The 24,415-nt window shown below is 38.7% G+C and overlaps 1 protein-coding gene across 1 annotated transcript; it reads left to right on the forward strand.

Moving 5' to 3' along the window:
• The first annotated feature begins 11,570 nt into the window (after positions 1–11,570).
• LOC122478980 (olfactory receptor 2T27-like) lies at positions 11,571–12,506 on the forward strand. Its single transcript, XM_043572853.1, has one exon. It carries the CDS (start codon positions 11,571–11,573, stop codon positions 12,504–12,506), a length of 936 nt encoding a protein of 311 aa, XP_043428788.1.
• Positions 12,507–24,415: the final 11,909 nt, after the last annotated feature.

Raw genomic sequence — 24,415 nt, forward strand, 5'->3', positions numbered from 1 at the left:
CTTGTACATCTTTGGTTAGATTTATTCCTAGGAATTTTTTGCTTCTTGGTACAATTGTGAATGGGATCAGTTTCTTTATTTGTCTTTCTGTTGATTCATTATTAGTGTATAAGAATGCAACTGATTTCTGTACATTGATTTAGTATCTTGCAACTTTGCTAAATTAATGTATCATTTCTAGCAGACTTTTGGTGGAGTCTATCGGATTTTCCATGTATAATATCATGTCATCTGTAAAAAGTGAAAGCTTAACTTCATCTTTGCCAATTTTGATGCCTTTGATTTCCTTTTGTTGTCTGATTCCTGATGCTAGTACTTTCAACACTATATTAAACAACAACAGTGAGAGTGGACATCCCTGTGGTGTTCCTGATCTCAGGGAGAAAGCTCTCAGTTTTTCCCCATTGAGGATGATGTTAGCTGTGGGCTTTTCATAAATGACTTTTATGATGTTTAAGTATGTTCCTTCTATCCCAACTTTCTTGAGAGTTTTTATTAAGAAAGGATGCTGAATTTTGTCAAATGCTTTTTCTGCATTGATTGACAGGATCATATGGTTATCTTTTCTTTTATTAATGTGATGTATCACGTTGATGGATTTGCGAATGTTGAACCAGCCCTGCATCCCAGGAATGAATCCCACTTGATCATGGTGAATAATTCTTTTTATATGCTGTTGAATTCGATTTGCTACTATCTTATTGAGAATTTATGCATCCATATTCATCAGGGATATTGGCCTGTAGTTCTCTTTTTTTACTGGGTCTCTGTCTGGTTTAGGAATCAAAGTAATACTGGCCTCATAGAATGTGTCTGGAAGTTTTCCTTCCCTTTATATCTTGGAATAGCTTGAGAAGGATAGGTATTATCTCTGCTTTAAATGTCTGGTAGAACTCCCCTGGGAAACCATCTGGTCCTGGACTCTTATTTGTTGGGAGATTTTTAATGACTGATTCAATTTTTAGCTGGTTATGGGTCTGTTAAAGCTTCCTATTTCCTCCTGATTGAGTTTTGGAAGTGTGTGTGTGTTTAGGAATTTGTCCATTTCTTCCAGGTTGTCCAATTTGTTGGCATATAATTTTTCATAGTATTCCCTGATAATTGCTTGTATCTCTGAGGGATTGGTTGTAATAATTCCATTTTCATTCATGGCTTATCTATTTGGGTCATCTCCCTTTTCTTTTTGAGAAGCCTTGCTAGAGGGTCATCAATTTTGTTTATTTAAAAAAAAAACCAACAACTCTTGGTTTCATTGATCTGCTCTACATTTTTTTTTTTAGATTCTATATTGTTTATTTCTGCTCTATATTTATTGTTTCTCTTCTTCTGCTGGGCTTAGGCTGTCTTTGCTGTTCTGTTTCTATTTCCTTTAGGTGTGCTGTTAGATTTTGAATTTGGGATTTTTCTTGTTTCTTGAGATAGGCCTGGATTGCAATGTATTTTCCTCTCAGGACTGCCTTCGCTGCATCCCGCAGCATTTGGATTGTTGTATTTTTATTTCCGTTTGTTTCTGTATATTTTTTTAATTTCTTCTCTAATTGCCCAGTTGACCAATTCATTCTTTAGTAGGGTGTTCTTTCACCTCCATGCTTTTGGAGGTTTTCCAGACTTTTTCCTGTGGTTGATTTCAAGCTTCATAGCATTGTGGTCTGAAAGTATGCATGGTATGATTTCAATTCTTGTATACTTACTAAGGACTGTTTTGTGACACAATATGTGATCTATCTTGGAGAATGTTCCATGTGCACTCGGGAAGAAAGTACATTCTGTTGCTTTGGGATGCAGAGTTCTAAATGTATCTGTCAAGTCCATCTGATCCAATGTATCATTCAGGGCCCTTGTTTCTTTATTGACCATGTGTCTAGATGATCTATCCATTGTTGTAAGTGGAGTATTAAAGTCCCCTGCAATTACCACATTCTTATCAATAAGGTTGCTTATATTTGTGAGTAATTGTTTTATATATTTGGGGGCTCCTGTATTCAACGCATAGACATTTATAATTGTTAGCTCTTCCTGATGGATAGACCCTGTGATTATTATATAATGCCCTTCTTCATCTCTTGTTACAGCCTTTAATTTAAAGTCTAGTTTGTCTGACATAAGTATGGGTAATCCAGCTTTCTTTTGACTTCCAGTAGCATGATAGATAGGTCTCCATTCCCACGCTTTCAATGTGAAGTTGCGTTTAGGTCTAAAATGAGTCTCTTGTAGACAGTAATAGATGGGTCTTGTTTTTTTTTTATCCATTCTGATACCCTATGTCTTTTGGTTGGCGCATTTAGTCCATTTACATTGTGTTATTATAGAAAGATATGGGTTTAGAGTCATTGTGATGTCCGTAGGTTTCATGTTTGTAGCGATCTCTGGTACTTTGTCTCACAGGATCCCCCTTAGGATCTATTATAGGGCTGGTTTAGTGGTGATGAATTCCTTCAGTTTTTGTTTGTTTGGGAAGACCTTTGTCTCTCCTTCTATTCTAAATTACAGTTTTGCTGGATAAAGATTCTTGGCTGCATATTTTTCTGTTCATCACATTGAAGATTTCCTGCCATTCCTTTCTGGCCTGCCAAGTTTCAGTAGAGAGATCTGTCACAAGTCTTATTGGCCTCCCTTTATATGTTAGAGCACGTTTATCTCTTGCTGCTTTCAGAATTTTCTCTTTATCCTTGTATTTTGCCAGTTTCACTATGATATCGTGCAGAAGATCGATTTAAGTTACATCTGAAGGGAGTTCTCTGTGCCTCTTGGATTTCAATGCCTTTTTCCTTCCCCAAATCAGGGAAGTTCTCAGCTATAATTTCTTCAAGTACACCTTCAGCACCTTTCCCTCTCTCTTCCTTCTCTGGGATATCAATTATGCATATATTATTTGTCTTTAGTTCATCACTTAGTTCTCTAATTTTCCCCTCACACTCCTGGATGTTTTTATCTCTCTTTTTCTCAGCTTCTTCTTTTTCCATAATATTATCTTCTAGTTCATCTATTCTCTCCTCTGCATCTTCAATCCGAGCTGTGGTTGTCTCCATTTTATTTTGCAACTCATTAATAACATTTTTTAGCTCCTCCTGGCTGTTCCTTAGTCCCTTGATCTCTGTAGCAATAGATTCTCTGCTGTCCTCTTTACTGTTTTCAAGCCCAGCGTTTAATTTTATGAGTATTATTTTAAATTCACTTTCTGTTATATTGTTTAAATCGTTTTTTGATCAGTTCGTTAGCTGTCGCTATTTCCTGGAGTTTCTTTTGAGGGGGAATTCTTCTGTTTGGTCATTTTGGATAGTCCCTGGAGTGGTGCAGAGCTGCAAGGCAGTTCCCCTGTGATGTCTTGAATAACTTGTGTTGGTGTGTGGGGCCACAGTCAGACTGGTGTGTACCTTCTCTTCCCCTCTCTTAGGGGCGGGATTCACTGTGGGGTTGGGTGGCCTGTCTGGGCTACTTGCACACTGCCAGGCTTGTGTGCGGGGGATCTGGCTTATTAGCTGGGGTGGATGGGCAAGGTGCACAAGGGCGGGAGGGGCAGGCTCAGCTCGCTTTTCCTTCAGAGATCCTCTTCGGGTGGTGTCCTTTAGCACCAGGAGAGAGTCAGACCCGCTGCCAGAGGGATGGATCTGCAGAAGTACAGTGTTGGGTGTTTGCCTGGTGCAAGCAAGTTCCCTGACAGGAACTGGTTCCCTTTGGTATTTTGGCTGGGGGAAGGGCAAGGGAGATGGCACGGGTGAGCACCTTTCTTCCCCGCCAAGCTGAGCTCTGTCATCCGGGGTTCAACAACTCTCCCTCCCGTTGTCCTCTAGCCCTCCCTCTCTCTCGGAGCAGAGCTGTTAACTTAAACCTTCCAGATGTTAAGTCCCTCTTGCTGTCAGAACACACTCTGTCTGACCCTTCTGGTTTTGCAAGCCAGACTCGGGGGCTCTGCTTTGCTGGCAGGCTGCCTCTCTGCCCCAGCTCCCTCCTGCCAGTCCATGTAGGGTGCACCACCTCCCCGCCCTTCATACCTCTTCCGTGGGTGTCTCATCTATGCTTGGCTCTGGAGAATCCATTCTGCTAGTCTTCTGGAGGTTTTCTGGGTTATTGAGGCAGGTGTGGGTGGAGTCTAAGTGATTAGCAGGACGTGGTGAGCCCAGCATCCTCCTATGCCGTCATCTTCCTTTTTTTTTTAATATTTGATATTGATTTATTTTTGTGAGATAGAGAGCACAAGCTGGGGAGGGGCAGAGAGACAGGGGCAGACACAGAATCCCAAGCAGGCTCCAGGCTGTGAGCTTGTCAGCCCAGAACCTCATGGACGGCTCAAATGCATGAACCATGAAATCACGGCTTGAGCTAAAGTTGGACATTTAACCAACTGAGCCACCCAGGCACCCCAAGCCTCTGACTCTTGATCTTTTCTCAGGTCTGATTTCATGGTTTGTGAGTTCAAGCCCTGCACTGGGCTCTGTGCTGATAGCACAGAATCTGCTTGGGATTCTCTCTCTACCTCTTTGCCCCTCCACCATTCTCTGTCTCTCTCTCTCTCAAAATAAATAAATGAACTTTGAAAAAATTTGAAAGACAAAATTTATAAAATCAATTATATCTAAAAAAAAGAGAAGCCTCACAAAATAAAAAAGAAATAAAAGATGACAACCTACATAATTCAATGAGAGAGTTAGTAAAAACGAAGTTATTTTAGAATGTGAGCCAATTTAAATGACTATCAACTTAATATAGTCATCTATATATTTAGGATATTATCTATTAACTTCATGCTAACCAAAACTAGAAACCAATAATAGATACACAAAAAATAAAGAGAACAGGGTGCCCAGTTGGCTCAGTCAGTTAAGTGCCCAACTCTTGTTTTGGCTCAGATCATGAACATGGTTCACAGGTTTGAGCCACACACTGGGCTCTGTGTTGACAACATGGAATCAGCTTGAGATTCTTTTCCTGTCTCTCCCTCTCTCTTCCTCTCTCTCTCTCTCTGTCCCTTCCCTGCTTTCTTTCTCTCAAAATAAATAAAAAATGAAAAATGAAATTAAATATAAAAATAATAAAGATAACAGAATCTAAGCATTAACAGTAAAGTCACAGTAAAGTTAATAATCAATCTCAGGGAAAAATAGTGAAATAAAATGAAAGTAACAGAAAAGAACACACACACACACAGACAGAAGCCATTATTGTGAAAAATTGTATGCCGATAAATTGGACAAGCTAGACCAAGGATAAATTTCTAGAAATGTACAATAACTCAGAGGAAAATCAGGAAGAAATAGACAATTTGAATACAGTAAATACTGGTAATAAAATTCAATCAATAATTTAAAATTCCCAACAAACACTAGTCTAAGACCAGAAGAAATCACAAATTCTATCAAATATTTTAATGAGCTAATAACTGTTCTCCTCAAACTATTCCAAAAAAATAGATGAGAAAATATATTTTACTCAGTCAACATTAACCTGATTTAAAAAGCAATACAATATTAACACCACAAGAAAAACATACATCTAATGAACATAAATGAAAGATCTTCAACAAAATATCTGCAATTCACCAATAGATTACAAGGGTCATTCATCATGTTTGAGTGGAATATATTCCAAGAATGCAAGAATAATCCAGAGAAGACATCCAGATGGCCAACAGACACAAGAAAAGATTCTCAAAGAAATATAAATCAAAACCTCAATGACATACCACCTCTTTCTTACCCATCAGAATGGCTAAAACTGACAACACAAGAAAGAACAGATGCCAGTGAGGACATGGAAAAAGGGGAACTTTCTTACACTCTTTTTGGGAATACTAACTCTTCAAGCCACTGTAGAAAACAGCATGGAGATTCCTGAAAAATTTAAAAATAGAAGTACTCTACAACCCAGTAATTTCGCTACTAGGTATTTACCCAAAGGATACAAAATGCTGATTTGAAGGACCAAATGCACCCTGATGTTTAAAGCAGCATTATTAACAGTAGTCAAATTATAGAAAGTGCCCAAATATCTATTGACCAATGAATAGATAAAGAAAATATGGTATATATGTGGTATATATATATATATGACACAAAGATAATATAGTTTATATTACAATATAGCATATATATCATAGTATATATATTACACACACAATTGAATATTACTAAGCTCTCAAACTGAATGTAATATTGCCATTTGCAAAGAAGTAGATGGAGTTAGTGTGCATTATGCTAAATTAATTAAGTCAGACAAAGACAACTGCCATATGACTTCATTTATATATAGAATTTAAGATACAGAACAGATGAACATAGGAGACAGGGGCAAAAGAGAGAGGAATACAAAACATAAGTGACTCTTAACTGTAAAGAACAAACTGTAAAGAACAAACTCATGGAGAGATGGTGAGTGGAGGATGGGTTAAGTGGGTGGTGTGTGTTAAGGAGGGCACTTTTTGTTTTGAGCACCGGGTGCTATCTGTAAGTGATGAATCACTAAATTCTACTCCTGAAACCAATATTATATTATAATATTAACTAATAAGAACTAACTAGAAAGATAGATTAGATATATAGATAGATAGATAGATAATAAATTTTTCAGCCATAAATAAGAATGAGATCTTGCATTTGTAAGAACATGAATAGGCCTATGGTTTATTATGCTAAGTGAAATAAGCTAGACAGGAAAAGACAAATGCCATATAATTTCAACTATATGTGGAAGCTAAAAATCAAAACAAATGAGCAAAAAAAAAAAGACCAAAAACATAAACAGACTCAAAAATACAGAAAACAAGCTGACAGGAAAAATTAGAGGGATTAATAAAATACTGAAATGGGATTAGGCAGTATAGACTCCCAACTGTAAAATAAAAAAACTCGTCTATAAAAAGATCCATACATGTTATCACAAGTGGGAAGATTTTTTTCTTCTTTTATGGCTGAGTAGCATTTCATTATATATATATGTATACATATATACATATATATACATATATATGTATATATATACATACATATATATGTATATACATATATATACATATATATATACATACATATATATGTATATACATATATATACATATATATGCATACATATATATAAAGATATATATATATATCTTTATCCATTCACCAATTAATAGGCACATTTTTTTTCCGTATCTTGGTTATTGTAACTATGCTACAATGAACAAGGGGGTGCATATATTTTTTAAAAACAATAGTGGGTTTTTTATTTTCTTTGTTTCATATCTAAAAGTAGAATTATGGGATCATATGGTATTTCAATTTTTTTGAGAAATCTTCATAGTGTTTTCCATAGTTGTTGGACCAATTTACATTCCCATTAACAATGCATGAAAGCACCCTTTTCTCCAAAACCCAAACAAATATGGATATACTTTCTTTTTTTTAATTTTTGTCCTTTTTTTCTTTCTTTCTTTCTTTTTTTTTATGACAGACATTCTAACAATAATATCTCACTCTGGTTTTAATTTACATTTCTCTGATGATTAGTGCTGTTGAGCATTTTTTTTGTGTTTGTTGGCTATTTGTAGGTCTTGATATTGATTATGTTTACTGTGTAGATTGCTTTGGGGGTGTGCATATATTAACAATTTTAATTTTTTAATCCATAAAATAATATCTTTCCATTTATTTGAACGTTTTCATTTATTTTCATGAATGTCTCATAGTTTTCTACATACAGATCTTTCATCTCCTTTGTTAAATTTGTACCTAGGTATTTTATTCTTTTTGATGCAATTGTGAATGTGATCAGTTTTATAATTTCTCATTCAAATTGTTTGTTGTTATTCTATATAACACAACAGATTTTTGTATGTTGACTTTGTACTCTGCAACTTTAATAAATGTTTATTAGTTGAAGAGTGTCAGCTTTATTTCTTATTTTTTAATTAAGATGAATTTTATATCTTTTCTTGCCTAATGGTTTTTCTAGGACTTCCAATATGTGCTTTTCTCTTGATATTAGAAAAAAAGCAGGAAAGTTCAGAGCATGGGCATACCTTCTGGCTTTAGTGAGTCAGTAGAAGAGCACGGGGTTGGGTTCACTATTATTTTCTGTAATCAAAGTTAATTAAAGTCTGGGGACTGTGTTCCCTTAGGTCATTCACTACAAAGTTCTGGAGAATGTGATGACATATTACTAAGCAATCTACCAAGTTACAACTTAGCTTATATACCAACCAGTATTTAATATACATAGTATTGTAGAATCATAGTCACTGGGCTTATTCCCAAAATGTATATCTCTCTATCAACATCAAGGAAATTCCATTTATTTTTTTACACAAAATAGCTAAATGCTTCATAGTGAGAAGATACAATTGATCATGGAATATCTAAAAGTTGTCAGCAATCCAAGAAGCAGAAGTGTCTGGAGATAAGTAGAATTTGAAGTAGATATTAAACTGGCAGGGAAAAAAAAAAGATTTTGAACCATAACTGGTAATTAAAATTCTGTAGGGAATTTTTATACTTATTGTTAATTTTCACAGATGTCAGACTTTGGTGATTGTACTTGTAAAAGGAAAAATATGTGACAGTCTTAAATGAGTACTTCATAGTACTCAGGATTCAAGTCTAAGATAAAGCTGTATGGAATTATAAAATTTGTGTTTGACTGCCTGAATGATATTAATTACATTATTGTGTTATAAATAATCTTGTATGATGAAACCTGACATAATATGGTTCAGGCATCACTCATGATGTTAAGTAAAACATTTAAGAATGAGAATTGCTACAATTTTAGATTCACAGCTGATATATTCAAAGATGTGCCTACACTCAGTAACCAAGTTAATATATTGATAATCTCTTGAATTTATCCTAATGCTTTTATAAAAACTCTTTATTTACTGAGTTATGATTTCATTTTAATTTTCCTTATACATATCTATATAGACATAACTTCAAATCATGCTAACAATAAGGGCATGCTATGTTCCTAAAATGACGTAAATGTTCATAATTCACAAGACTTTTTGAAAGGTCAGTAAAACCTTATAGTTAATGTAACATTTCACTCCTCATTTTGAGTAGATTGATCTTATATATTAAAGAAATAATGAAAATATATTGAGTTGTCTATCAATAAAGTTATTCAATTGAGTTAAATTAATAAAATTGTTTTATTATTGTGGGAAAATTTAATAAATAATTCAAAAATTTTAGTAAATGACAGTAGATTTGTCTATTCAAAAAATTATTGTCTGTAGTCTGGTTGTACTTTGATTCATATTTTTTTATTCCTCACAAACAACCAATAGTTTTGCTCCCCACTTCCATGGAGCTAGTTATTCATTGAAAAGAATTTACAAAATGTTACATAAAATACTAAGTAACAATGGATGAAACACATGTGGATTATTTTTCTTTATTCAATATTTAGTTCCAAAATCATTAAATATTGCATCTTTTACTGTATTATCTGTATGTTTATATTCTTTGCCACTAGCGTTCTAAAATTTATGAAGCTATTTACTCATAACCTTGAAGAATTATCTGGCTTGTATAATTTAAGGTTGGAGTACAGATCCAAAACAAATCGCAAAACAGGGGTGCTTCAATGCTACTGATCTTTATAATAACAGTAGATAAATTTTGAGCACTTGGAATGTGTCATGCCTCACACGCACCTAATCACAGAGGTCCTTTTATTATATTTATTACAGAAAAAAGGTAAGATGTTTTTAGCAGACAGATGAATTCAACACGAAATGCCAATAGGGATGAGTTTTTCAGCTCAGTGAAGAATATGATAGACAGCGCCATGCATCATAATATAAATATACACACAAGAGTACCATGAGGTAATTAAAGAATGAAAAAATTGAAAACTTACAGTTTATACAGTTCAAAATTGTTTGAATAATTTGTGTAAGAATTTTAATTTTTTTCATTCACTTATGCAACGTAAGTTTTGTCAGAACAAACAAAACATTTCCTCAGCCTTTAAAATTACACGAGTTGCTGGATCCTAAGGTTCAATTAGAGGATAAGCTTAAATTACATGTTACATCATTCTCCACCCTCATCTTACTCAGATCTTTCTCTGTGTTGATATATCACCGTACGAGAGCCATATATTTTACTTTTTGGTGACTTGTTGTTATAAATAATTCTATATTTAAACTCATAGTTTATTGAAGATACAGACCATGTCCTAATTCATGGTGGCCTCCTTTTCAACATTTGAATATAATATTGAATATATATTGAAAAAATTAATAAATTTAGAATGAAAACTAAATAAATGGTGCAGATTTTCCAAGGAATAGTTTGTCACTTTCCTGAAATAATATAAACATAATTTTAGCAATATTAGTGATTAGGCTCATTAAGGATGGAAAAGGATTAATAATTAGCTTCTTATTTTATATTTCAGCAGACTTATGACTAAGTGAACAACTAACACATTTTTGTCACAAAAGTAATCTAAACATACACATACAGAAAAAAAAAACATCCTAAGTTTCCTTCTCTAATAATGGAGATCAGGATTTCCAGGTGTTTTGATGTGACTGCTTCATCAACACCATCTGCTGGGAAACACTGATGCACATGGAACTTCCACACGTACAGCTTTGTTTTACTTAGATTGGAGTGTCTTACTCTACTTTCAGTAAGGTTTCATGGAGGGAAACAGCTTTAGCTCTCACCAGGAATGCAACTGTATTGAGGGTATTTGTCATACATTCTGCTTGGAAAGGGGTCCTGCTGAATTCCATGGACTTTGTTCAACCTTGTGGTTAATAAATATTTATTGGACACATGCTCTTTTTAAGTTATTTTATCAATAATAATTATAATCAATTATATTTAAAATATATTTAAAATTATATAACCAATAATAATTATATAATTTATAAGAATTTAACTTATATATTATGATTATATAAGTAAATACATTTATATTAATTTTGAATAAATAATAATTATTATTTATTATAATAAATTATAATTTATGACTTCCAAGAAGGTCAAAAGTCTGGCAATTTTCACACCTATATGTATGCCATGATGACTAGCCAAAATAAATTAATATGATATCTCATTAATATTTTGTTAAATAATTTATTTGTAATTTTAAAGTGAAATTGAGTGAATTAATTTGATTTTTCTTTCTTTTTCCTTCTAAATATACAAGAGTTAGTAACTAGGGTCCATAACTATCAGATGCAACATATAAAATTTTAGGTTCATATTTGTAGAAAATATATCCATAGATTTAGAAGATTCTCTAGTCAAAAGAAGGAAAGGAAACAAGCAAGCAAGAAAGAAAGAAAACAAGAAACAAAAGAGAAAAAGAAAAAAAAAAGAAAAAATACACTCAACAGAGACTAAAGGCACTGAAGTTGATTATTTTTTTGTAATTTATCTATTGAAGAAATATTTAAGTAATTGCTCAGCAATGAATAGTAAAATATCTCTGATAGTAAATATTATGATATCCTAAAGGTAGAGAAAAAGATATAAAATTTTACATCCACATATTGATATCAGACTTGTACTGAATGTGAGCTGTTCTAATCCATTTGATTTGTCCCCCAGCCCTTTTACATTTGTTTTAGAAGCATGGTGGGTGGAAACAAATCCTCAATAACCGATTTCATCCTTGTGGGACTCTTTCCTGAATTTCAGCATTCTATTGTCCTCAACTTTATGATCATCTTTGTCTACATTCTTGCCTTCCTGGGAAACATACTTTTGATTGTCTTAATTTGGGGAGACTCTCGACTTCATACGCCCATGTACATTCTCCTCAGTCAACTCTCCCTCATTGACTTGACATTAACTTCCACCATTGTTCCAAAGATGGCTTCTAACTATTTTACTGGGAAAAGAACCATATCATGGATTGGCTGTGGAACACAGAGTTTCTTCTTCCTGATGTTGGGAATGTCAGAATGCCTCATCTTGACTCTCATGGCTTATGACCGCTATGTGGCTGTCTGCAACCCATTGCGTTATCCCATTATTATGAGCCCCAGGTTCTGTATGCACATGGTTTTAGGTTGTTGGATTGGAGGCTCTATAAGTTCATTTATCCATACAGTCTACCCTATGCATTTTCCCATCTGTGGGTCACGGGAGATCCACCACTTCTTCTGTGAGGTTCCAGTCCTCATTAAGCTCTCCTGTGAAGACACTTCAGTGTACCAGTTAGTGGTGGTGGTGACAAGCATTGTGTTGCTTGTTGTACCTTTCAGTCTCATCACAGTTTCCTATACTCTCATCTTCCTCACTGTCTTTCGTATGAACTCTGTCAAAGGCAGGAAAAAAACTCTGGCCACTTGTTCTTCCCATCTAACTGTGGTGAGTCTCTTCTTTGGCCCAAACATATTTATCTATATGACTTTCACTTCCTCCCATAGTGCAGAGCAGGACCAAGCTCTTTCTGTGTTCAGCAATATCCTAACCCCCATGTTGAACCCCCTCATCTACAGCCTGAGGAACAAGGAAGTGGTGGCAGCTCTCAGGAAGTTTATGGGAAAATGTGTAACATTTTAGCGCTTGAAAACTGCTCCCCAGCTGTGAAAAGGATATATGTATAGCATGGGAAAAGATACAGTTGAAAACCAATTTGAAATACTGTTGCAGGGAGTATGGACAGAGAGGCAAAAGATGAGTCCACAAAGTGCGGTTAAGTGAAGGTCCTCATTCTCGAGTAGGAATGAGGCCCGACTCCAGAATGAAGCTTCTTTTTATTAGGATAATTGCTAAAGACTACATGCATAAAGTCAGCTAAGCAAGTGTATTAATCAATCTAATGGTTTAGCTTTTCAAAGTTGAATTTCAAGTTAATTGGTTTTCTATAACAGCAGGAAGGGTCAGGTGTGAAGGAGGATCCGGCCCTGGCCAATGTTAATGGCTCTAGATGTTCCTTATGAGCCTCAGTGTTGTTCAGCTGTGTAAACATGTCCTAAGGCCTTGCACTTTCTCCTTCCCTTCCCTTTTAAAGTCTTTTCCTTTGATGCTTCTCTCCTGTATCTCCCACAAAATACCAACATGATGTTGTGTGGTTTCAGGAAACCAAGGTGATTGTGGCTTTATGTAAAGAGAACTTTTCATGTATGATTTTCTAGTATTCCAATGCAAGTTTCTTTACTTATAAATGTCATTGTGACATTATTAAGTTAGAAAAAAAGTTAATATTTTTTTTCCTTCAGAATTAAGTTTTCTCTGAAATCTCTGACATTATAAAGTTTTCTTGTAAATAAAATAAGAATCAATGTCTGGGACTCAAACTGAACACAGATTTCTTGACTTTGGCATTAGAAGTAGTAAGTTTAGAGATATGTAAGAGGAGAATGGAATAGCAGTATCTGGAGCTTGCCTCCTATCATGGACACAGTGAGGTAATTGCTACATCTGTGCAACTCTCTCATAAAACAACCTGGATACAACTGGAAGAAAAATATTCCACAGTTAATCATAGAGAGAAGACCACATCAAAAAGGGAAAGACAGGAAAAGACTTGGTTAGGAATTTCAGTGAAATTAAGAAAAGAAAGAAGAAAGAAAGAAAGAAAGGAAAGGAAAGGAAAGGAACATAACAAGCATAAAGAAGCAAGAGGATCAGACTCCACACCAGGCACCCTTGGTTCTGGTGACCTGCATTGGGAAGAAATGTCCCCATAACTTTTCACTTTCAAAACCAGTGGGGCTTAAAGTTAGGGGCTTGAAAATTAGCTGGCTAAACTCTAGGGTAGCTGATGGGTAATAGCCAATGAATTCCACACTTTTAATGAGTCATAACACTAAATAACTCAGCCCAAGACACAGCACAGAAATAGCAGTTTAAAAACTGGTATGGTGATGATTGATTGACTAATCTTAGAATGTGTGTGTGTGGGTGGGGGGCGTGGGCAAGGACCTTTAGATTTCTCTAGGAACAAAAGTGCTAGCAGGTTTCATATAATTTCCCCTCACATGGCCAAGATACCTAGAGGCTTGAAGGATCCAGCAATAGCACTCTCCATCAAACTTGTTATAACTGTGCACCCTGTCTTGGTATTCGCTTGAAGACCTGCATCATCCAAACCTCTCACTTTGGTATGCATTTTTCTAAAATGACTCCTGCCCTGGGGAGCGGGTGGAGATATCCCCACAGACCACCATGCTTGCAGTTCTAACAACCTTATGTCTTAGCAGGCTGTGCAGGGAGAAAGACCTGCCATTTGGTGCAGTCATAACTGTGACTAGTTGCTTACAGCTAGGCTAACTGACAGCCCTCCCCACCAGCAAGCCCACAGCGGCCTCATTCATGTCTTTAATTGGTTCAGGGATGAAGAAATGCCCACTGCACCCACAGAAGCAAAGTTAGTCATTGCAGAGAGCTGAGCTGAAGGCAATTTCAGCTCAGCTATAACAGGAGACTGAATTCTGTCCTCACAGTGGACACCCCTGGAGCACTTGGTTCTAGTGACCAGGGAAATGCTTTATAAGACAGTCCAGGACATCTTCTACACATGACCACTACATTCAAAACCAGGGAATATACCTGACCTATTTAATACATAGAAACAAACACAAAGAATCAAAATGAGGACACAGAGAAATATGTCCCAAATGAAGGAACAAGAAAAAAAAGTAAAAAAGATAAATGAAGTGGAGATAGCAATAGGTCTTTTTTTTTAAGTTTATTTATTTTGAGAGAGACAGAGATAGCAGAAGTGGGGGAGGAGCAGGGAGAGAGGGAGACAGAGAATCCCAAACAGGCTATGCACTATCAGCATGGAGCCTGATGTGGGGCTTGAACTCACAAAACCGTGAGATCATGACCTGAGCCAAAACCACGTGTCAGATGCTTAACCGACTGAGGCATGCAGACATCCCAACAATATGTCTGATAAATAAAGTAATGGACAAAGATACTCACTGGACTTGAGAAAAAAGTGTATGAACTCATTGAGAACAACACAGAGATATAAATATATATATATATATATATATATATATATAGGGTCTGGATAATGCAACAAGTGAAATAAAAAATACAGTAAAGGGAATCAGTAGTAGATTACTGAATGCAGAACAGGTCAGTGATGTGAAAAACAGAATAATGGAAATAAACCAAGCCTGACACCAAAGTAAATAATAATAATAATAACAATAACAATAACAATAACAATACAATAGGTTAAGAGAATTCTGTGATATCATTAAGCATAATACCACTCGCACGATAGGGATCATAGAAGAAAAGAAAGAAATGGGGCAGAAAACTTATTTGAAGAAATAATAGCTAGAACTTTCCCTAATCATAAGAAGGAAACAGGCGTCAAGGTCCAGGAAGCACAGTGAACCTCTAATAAGATGAACCAAAGGAGGTCCAAGTCAAGATACATAATAATTAATATAACAAAAAGTAATTATGAAAAGAAAAATTTAAAAGCAGCAGTAGAAAAGAAAACAGTTACATACAAGCAGAACAACATAAGGTTATCATCTGGTTTTTGTTGTTTTGTTTTTTGTTTTTGTTTTGTTTTGTTTTGTTTTTAGAAGATACTTAGCAGGACAGAAGGGAAAGTCATAATATACTTAAAATGTTAAAAAAATAAAACAAAACAAACAAAAACCTAGAACAAAAATAGTCTACCAAGCAAGGTTATCATTCAGAATTGAGGGAGAAATAGGTTTCCAGACAAGCAAAAGTTAGCATTTCATCACCACTAAACCTGGTATTTAAGAAATGTAAATAAAATTGTTTAAATGGAACGAAAAGGCCGTAACTAGATGTAATAAACCATAAAAATTAAAATTTTCAAGTTGAAACAATCACATAATAAAAGTAGTAATCACGTAGGGAGACAGTATAAAGGTTAAAACATAAATAGTAAAATCAATTATATATTTTAAAAAGGCAAAACACTCATAATTTTAAAAATGTGAAATACACACACACACACACACACACACACTACACGACATACAATATATAAAATGTATGTAGAAGGGGTAGTAAAAATTTAGTGCTTATAAAATTTCTTCAAATTTAAGTGACCATGAAGTACATAAATGACCATACACATAATATATCATATATGAACCTGATGGTAACCACAGATCAAAAGCTTACAATATATACAAAAAAAATACTAATAAAGAGAAAGGGATCCCAGATTAACACTAAAGAAAATCATCAAACAACAAGGGAAGAGAAAAAAGAAGAAACTCAAAATATATAAACAAAAATAACAAAATGGCAATAAGTACATAACTACCAATAATTACCTTAAATATAAGTGGACTAAATGATCAATAAAAAGACATAAGGTGACTAAATTGGTTAAAAAAATAGACCTATCTGTATACTGCCTACAAGAGATTTATTTGAGACATAAATCCACATACAGACTGAAATTTTAACAAATGGAAAAACATAACATGTAAATGTAAGCAAAAATATAGATGAGGCGGCAATACTTATGTCAGAAAAAAATAAGCTTTAAAGGAAAGCCTGTAACAACAGGGAAATAAATTTATTATACAATGATAAAAAATATTAATTCAACAAGAGCATAAAAGATTGTAAATAACTATGAACCTGACACAAGAACAAGAACAAACATAAAGCAGATATTAACAGAAGACAGGGAAATTAACTTTCCACCTACATCAATGCATAGATAATCCAGACAGAAAATCAATAAGGAAAAAATGGTATTGAACAATACATTACATATGATAGATATAACATATATATAATATTACATCCAAAAACAACAGAATGCACATATTTTATCTTATTTTGTTGGAGAAGTAAATAAAGTATGCCAAAGACGGCCAATGGGGCTAAAATAGACTCTGGTCTCTAGCTTAGAGACACCTCCTCTGGGTTCTTCTTCCTTTGTTTGCTGTGCACGCGAAAACCCCCACAGATATGGAAGCTGACAACTGTAAATTACCCTCCCCAATTACATTCCAGGCTCAGACCTTTGGAGAAACAGTCTCCTCTGGGCCCATTGGTGTTAAATAAATCTCCAATCCACCAAGATCTCTGAGTGCCTCTTGGTTTTTCCGCCAGTGTTCCAGCCTGGTTCCCTAACATACTTGGTTCCCAGACCAGGAAACCCTACCACTCTGGCCTATTGTTGCCACCAGTTTGGGAAAACAGTGAGGCAGTGACAGAGTGAGGGATCGCAAGGGAGAAGGTGTGCCCTGACTGAATTTTGGCTGTCTCCTTCTCAGTTGCCTGGGGCGAGCCCTGCTCCATTGTTCCCACCAGACTCAAAGACACCTGGTAGGTGAGCACCTGGGCCTGACATCAGAACTGGTAAGACCAGGACCCCAAAGAAGTCAGACCCACCCAAAAGAGTAGAAGGGGGACCTGATCAATCCCTGGAGGCCATAACAGTTCTCACAGGTAGAGAATTTTGCAGGAAGGAATGTAATAGACTTTGGGGTGTGTGTGTGTGTGTGTGTGTGTGTGTTTGAATGTGCAGCTTGGCCAGTCTTGCCAGTAGAGTTTGAGTTTGTGGCTCCAGGGACGGGCATGCTTAAGGTCCCCAAAAGTCTACAGAGTCTGAATGGGCTTTCCTGTGTCCTGGTGAGCCTATAAGGTCTAGGTATCGGATCAGATTCTGATCACAAGTCACAAAGCTGAGTCTGCTATGACCAAACCTCACCTAAAGTTTCCCTCAGTAATGTGACCAGAAGAGTATCTGATTGGTCCTCTCATTCGAGGGGATAACCTCCCTTTGTCTTTCTTTGCAACACTGAACATGAGAAAAAAAAATTAATAATGGGATCAAAACAGAGTAAGCCTATGATTTTAGAGATCATGCTCAAAATTTTAAAAAGGGATTTTCAGGTGATTACAGGGTGAAAATGACACTGAGGAAGTTAAGGACCTTTTGTGAACTAGAATGGCCCATATTCAATGTAGGATGGCCATCAGAAGGGACAGTAGATGCTCAAATAGTGCAGAAGGTTTGGCTAATAGTCACTGGGAACCCAGGCCACCCTGAACAATTTCCATACATCGACTCCTGGCTTGAAATGGCCCGAAACCCCCCACCTTGGTTGCTATTCATCATTAGCAAACAGATCCAGGCAAATGTTTTAGCCACTTTATCCAGAGGCTCACCCAGGGAGCCAAAGAAACGGCCCACTGCTCCTTTAATATTTAAAGGAAACGCGGAGGATGATATTGTCTTTCCACCTCTTTATGACTCTCCAAGCTTCCTCCCCACTCCTCCTGAGCTTGAAACTCCTCCCCCATCTGTCTCTACCCTGCAGCCACAGTTGCCAAGGCCTCAGTAGCCTTGGCAGTGGGCGCCACTGCAACCACCACTGCAGTCAGCACCACCCATCTTCCCACCCCTCTTGAGCTGGAGAATCCTACCCCACAAGGGCCAGCAGCCAGACTGCACCCCAGATCCAGACCTCAAGCTGTCCAAAAACTTGTAAGGGAGACGAGAGAGCCTGAAAGACAGAATGAAGACAGAAGAGTCCAGCCCAGCTGTTCCATGATGTATTATCAAACTTCCTCTACAACCGACCTCCTCAATTGGAAACACAACACTGAAAAGCAACTTGATGGAGTCCCTCTTCCAGACCCACTGACTGACTTGGGAAGATTGTCAACAGTTACTTCGTACTCTGTTTAATACAGAAGAAAGAAGAAGAAGGAGAGAAACGCAACAGTACCTAGATCACGCACCTCTGGGGATTAATGACCCTGCTGTCTGGGCTCAAGCTGCCACACCTGAAGAACACCCAACATGGGATTTTACCACAGAAGAAGGACAGGCCTCAAGACAATACCAGGAAGCCTCCTCCAGGGAGTCCAAGCTGGAGCCAGAAAGCCCATGAACATGGCTAAATTATCATCAGTCACACAGCACCCTGGGGAGTCTCCCAGAGACTACTATGAAAGATTATGTGAAGCATACTGTGTATACACCCCATTTGGCCCCGAGGCACCAGAAAGTCAACAGATGGTAAATACCTCTTTTGTGGCACAGGCTGCCCCAGATATCAGAAGAAAACTCCAGAAGTTGGAGGGCTATGCTGGAATGCATATCACTCAGCTGATAGAGGTCACCAGTAACGTTTTCATGAACAGAGAAGTCGCAGCTGAAAGAGAAGCTCAGAGAGGACTAAAAAAGAAGGCCACCCTTCTGAACAGCAGCACTAAAAGAAACAGACACTGCAAAGACGGGAAGACCCCAACCACCAAAATGGGGGAAGTCCAGAGCCCCCTTAGCAATGGACCAATGTGCATACTGCAAAGAGAATGGACACTGGAAGAATGAATGTCTGAATCGGAAGGGGCCCTCAAAACCCAGCCGATAATGGAAGGAACTTCGAGGCAAGAACCTCATTGGTCTGGCTGGGGTAGAATCGGACTGAGGGGGAATGGGATCTTTCTCTTCTAACCCCCATGAGCCCACAATCAAAATGAAGGTATGGGGATGAACAATAATTTTCATGGTTGATACTTCCCCATTGTTACTCCATTGTTACTTCCCCAGTGGCACCCATAAGCCAAGAGATGGCAATCATACTTGGGGCTACTTGGGACAAGGGCGATGCAGCAGCCCTTTGTCAAGCTCGACAATTTGAACTTGGTGGTCACAAGGTCCGGCATGAGTTCCTCTACTTACCTGACTTACCGATTCCTCTTTTGAGCCAGTATCTGCTCTCCAAATTTGGGGCCTAGATAGCTTTTGAACCCACTGGACACACTAGCCTCCAATTAAACCCAAGACAGAAGGAAACCCTACTCTTGGCGATTACCCTGCCAAGGGAAGAAGAATGGAGATTATTCTGCCCCCATGCCCTACTCTGTAGACCCTCAGAATTCAGGTTTACATTTCCCTTCATATGGGCTGAAGATAACCCACCTGGACTAGCATGGAGTCAGGCCCCCATCATTGTTGACCTGATCCCTGGAGCCCAACCTCATACACAAAGGCAGTACCCCCTTCCACTCAAGACTAGAATGGGTATACAAGACCACCTGACCAAGCTCAGAGAAGCAGGTATTCTAATTAGTGCCATTCGGCTTGGAATACACCACTCTTGTCAGTCAAGAAGCCAGGAGGAGGATACAGACCACTACAGGATTTGAGGACCATTAACAAAGTGGCTGTTTCCTTACACCCAGTGGTTCCAAACCCATATAGTCTCCTCAGCCAAATACCGGGGTCAGCCAGATGGTTTACATGCCACGACCTAAATGTTTTCTTCTACCTCTGCCTGGCTCCTCAAAGGCAACCATTGTTTGCCTTTGAATGGACTGAGCCCGTTATAGGGCGCCAGATGCAGCTTACCTGGACACGACTTCCCCAAGGTTTCAAGAACTCACCCACTCTCTCTGAGGAAGCACTAGCTGCAGACCTCACCGATTTTCCAAGGTAAACCACAGGGTGTGTCCTCCTCCAATATGTAGGTGACCTCCTCCTTGCCAGTGACAACCAAGAAGACTGTATGAAATGTACCAAGGCCCTCCTGCAGCAACTGACCTACTCAGGGTACCGGGCCTCTTGGAAAAAGGCACAAATTTGTCAGCAGCAGGTCTAATACTTAGGCTTCTTCCTCACAAAAGGAAAGAGAACTAGGACCAGAAAGGAAGATAGTTATCACCACACTGCCACAGCTCCAAACAAAATAAGGCTTGCATGAATTTTTAAGGGCCACAGGGTTCTGTCGCATTTGGATTCCTGGATTCTCAGCAATAGCAAAGCCCATCTATGATCTGTTGGGAGGGCCAGATCAGGAGCCCCTCGCATGGACTGAGTAGGCAAGGGCCACTTTCACAGAAATAAATTTGGCTCCGGGGTGAACCCCAGCCCTGAGTTTGCCTGACATAGAAAGGCCTTTTAACCTCTTTGTACATGAAAAGGACAAAATAGCCCTTGGAGTGCTCCTTCAGAGCATGGGGCCAGTGGTCTACCTGTCAAAAAAACTTGATCCTGTGGCTGCAGGATGACCACTATGCCTCAGAGTGCTGGCAGCCACAGTCCTGCTCATCAAGGAGGCAGACAAACTCGCACTGGGACAAACACTTAATGTTAAGGTCCCACAAGTGGTCATGTCCCTCATGAGCACCCAAGGATATCGTTTCCTCTCCAATTCTCAGCTGACACAATACCAAGGCCTTCTCTATGAAAACCCAAGGGTCACTCTCGAAACAGTAAGAACACTAAACCTGGCCACCTTCCTTCCTGTGGAGGAGGGAAAACCCGACCATGACCATTCTGAAGAAGTGAACGAAGTCTATGCCAGTCTCCCAGACCTCCAAGACCAGGCTACCACAAGCCTGGAGATCACCCTGTTCAGTAATGGGAGCAGCTATTTACAAGAGGGCAGCCTAAGAGCAGGATATGCAGTAATCACAACCACTGAAGTTCTGGAAGCCAAGACCTTGCTGGAAGGATGGTCGGCACAACGGGCTGAACTGTATGTCTTAACCCAAGCCCTCATCCTTAGCAAAGGTAAACGAGCTAACATCTACACTGATTTCCAATATGCCTTCACTACTGTGCATGTACACAGGGCCGTCTATAAAGAAAGAGGCCTCCTTACTGCTGCAGGGAAAACTATCAAAAACAAGGAAGAAATACTAAAGCTTCTTGAGGCCGTATGGCTGCCAGACAAGGTAGCTATCCTACATTGTAAGGGATATCAGAAAGGAGACAACCCCATAACTCAAGGAAATTGCCTGGATGACAAAATAGCCAATGCAGCTGCCTGTGGTGACCTAGGGGAAGCTCCTACCTACACTATGACTTTTGCGCCCCAGAGGGAAGCCTCCCTTCCCCTGTACACAAACGAAGAAAAAAGTTGGGCCTCGACAGAACGGAGCACACTAAGCAAAGAAGGGTGGTGGGTCGTGCCAAATGAGCACTTCTTTGTCCATCGTCTATGGGAAAAAAACTAGTGAAGGAATATCACCAACTTATGCACCTAGGGAAAACTCCACTGGGGGCCCTCCTCAAAAAGAACTATATCAGACAGCTGCTGGCATTATGCTGAGCTGTCAGTGAACAATGTGTAACATGTGCCAAAACCAATGCTTGGTCTGCCCCACAGCCCCTGCCTGGCACGCAAAGGATGGGAGCCACCCCTTTTGAAGACTTAGAGGTGGACTTTACCCACATACAACCAAATAAAGGGTTCAGGTACCTTCGTGTAATAATCTGCACATATTCAGGATGGGTCGAAGCATTCCCGACCAGAACAGAATGAAGTTGCAGGGTGGCCAAAGCCTTTCTACGTGAGATTGTGCCTCAGTTTGGTCTACCCTTAACCATACACAGTGATAACAGACCTGAATTTGTGGCAGACATTATACAAACCCTGGAAAAATCCCTCAACATTACCTGGAAATTTCACACTGCTTACTGACCCCAGAGCTCAGGGAAACTAGAGCAGATGAATCACACCCTCAAGGAAACCCTGGCTAAGTTCCACCAAGAGACTAATCCTGCATGGCGAGATTTACTACCACTGGCCCTCCTGCTTGCCAGATGCATGCCTGGGGCACTGGTATTCTCCCCTTTTGAGTTATTATATGGGTGACCCCCCCATGTTTATGAAAACTTCCAGGAGACCTACACGAGTTTGGAGACAAGAGAATAAGAGAACAGATCCAGACCTTCAGGGAAGCCCTAAATAAGTTACAGAGATACACCATAGAGAAGGCCCCAATTTCCTTAGGGACCCCCATTCACCCTTTTCAGCCATGAGACTCTGTGTGGGTCAAAGATTGGAAGATGGATCCTCTTAGACCATGGTGGACTGAGCCTCATACTGTTATTCTAACAACTTCTACAGCCCTTAATATTTCAGGTATCACCCCATGGGTCCATCACTCAAGAGTTAAGAAGACAAACTCAGAACCCACAACATGTGAAGTGATCCAGATCCAGTTAACCCACTTAAACTGACCCTCAAAAAGTAAAGTATCCCCTGAGACCTTCAGCCCTGTTTCAGCCACACCCCAGAAGCTGGCTGGCCTGCATACAGCAGAAACCTGATGAATCAACGTGTGAACCTAGCCCAGGAGTTTGGATGCAACTCTGCCAGCCCTTGTCCCTTACTGGTGCCATGGTCCTCATCTTACTTCTTAGTCTATCAGCAGTGCTGATAGAGACTGCACCAACAAGCTGGACATGGGACAAAAGATGCATGCTGACTCTCACACACCTCCTCTGGATGGGAGGATTATTATTAAGTATTGCCTGTATATTATGATAACCTCTCTCACCCTCACAACTGCCTTTTACCCACTTTGCCCCCAGAATTGTTATATGACAATAAGGGGGTCAAAGGCATTCAGCGCCTTCACCTCCCTCCACAAATATTGCTACAAGGGGAAAACACCCACTCTCTGTCAGTTACCCCATGCCCCAAGGGCTAAGTATTGGACCATAGAGATAACCCAAAATGTCAGGAACCCATGTCATAATAAGGGCATCAAGAGAGGGAAGCAAGCTTGCTACACTTACTTCCTCAATGGGGTATCTTGGATGGGGGAAGGGTGCAAGTCAGGGCCCTTCAAAAGGTTATGAAGGATACCCAGGACAGGGTAATACAAGCCATAAAGGCAACCACTCCCCTTGCAGCCTGCCAATGTTTGAACATTTCAGCCCTCAATCAGATGCTTACCAATTCCCTACTCCAGTGTCAGGCCAACACTACTCTACAAGTCCTCCATAAAATAAAGAATCACACCCAAACCTGCTGGATGTACTTTACCCTCACCCAGAGGGCTTACTTAGCCACTACTATCCCTTTGACCTAAGAAGATCCTGAAAATCTCAAAACCAACACCTCTGTCTTAATTGGACCTTTGGCCATAGGGGTCTGTCTCATAAATTACAATAATCTAATCTGTACAGTCCCTGAAGGTATGAACGCTACCTCTCTATGTGGAAAAAATTAACCTTAAAGAGGAATGCAACCCTGTGTTCAACCCCTGGGGTGTTCTATCTGTGTTCTAATTCTGCCTACCAATACTTAGAGGCCAACTGGACTTAGATATGTTATTCCATCTTCCTAACCCCAGAGATATCCATATACACTGAAGATCAGCTCCTAACAGACTTTAGCCCCAAGTCCCGGACTAAACAGGCAGTCCTGCTACCTATTCTGATAGGAGCAGGAATTGTGACAGGAATAGGAACTGGAATAGGGGGCATAGTTTCATCCGTAGGACTATACAATAGACTATCTCAAGAGCTAAATGAAGACATGGAATGGGTGGCAGATTCTCTGGTAACCTTACAAAACCAAATAAACACTCTGGTGGCAGTGATCCTCCAAAATAAGCAAGCCCTTGACCTCCTCACTTCAGGAGAAGGAGGGACTTGCATCTTTCTGGGGGAAGAATGTTGCTATTTGGTAAACCAGTCAGGAATAGTTATAACTAAGGTTAAGCAACTCAAAGAAAGAATTCAACATAGA

This window comes from Prionailurus bengalensis, chromosome A1 (genome assembly GCF_016509475.1).
Source record: "Prionailurus bengalensis isolate Pbe53 chromosome A1, Fcat_Pben_1.1_paternal_pri, whole genome shotgun sequence".
Taxonomy (NCBI): domain Eukaryota; kingdom Metazoa; phylum Chordata; class Mammalia; order Carnivora; family Felidae; genus Prionailurus; species Prionailurus bengalensis.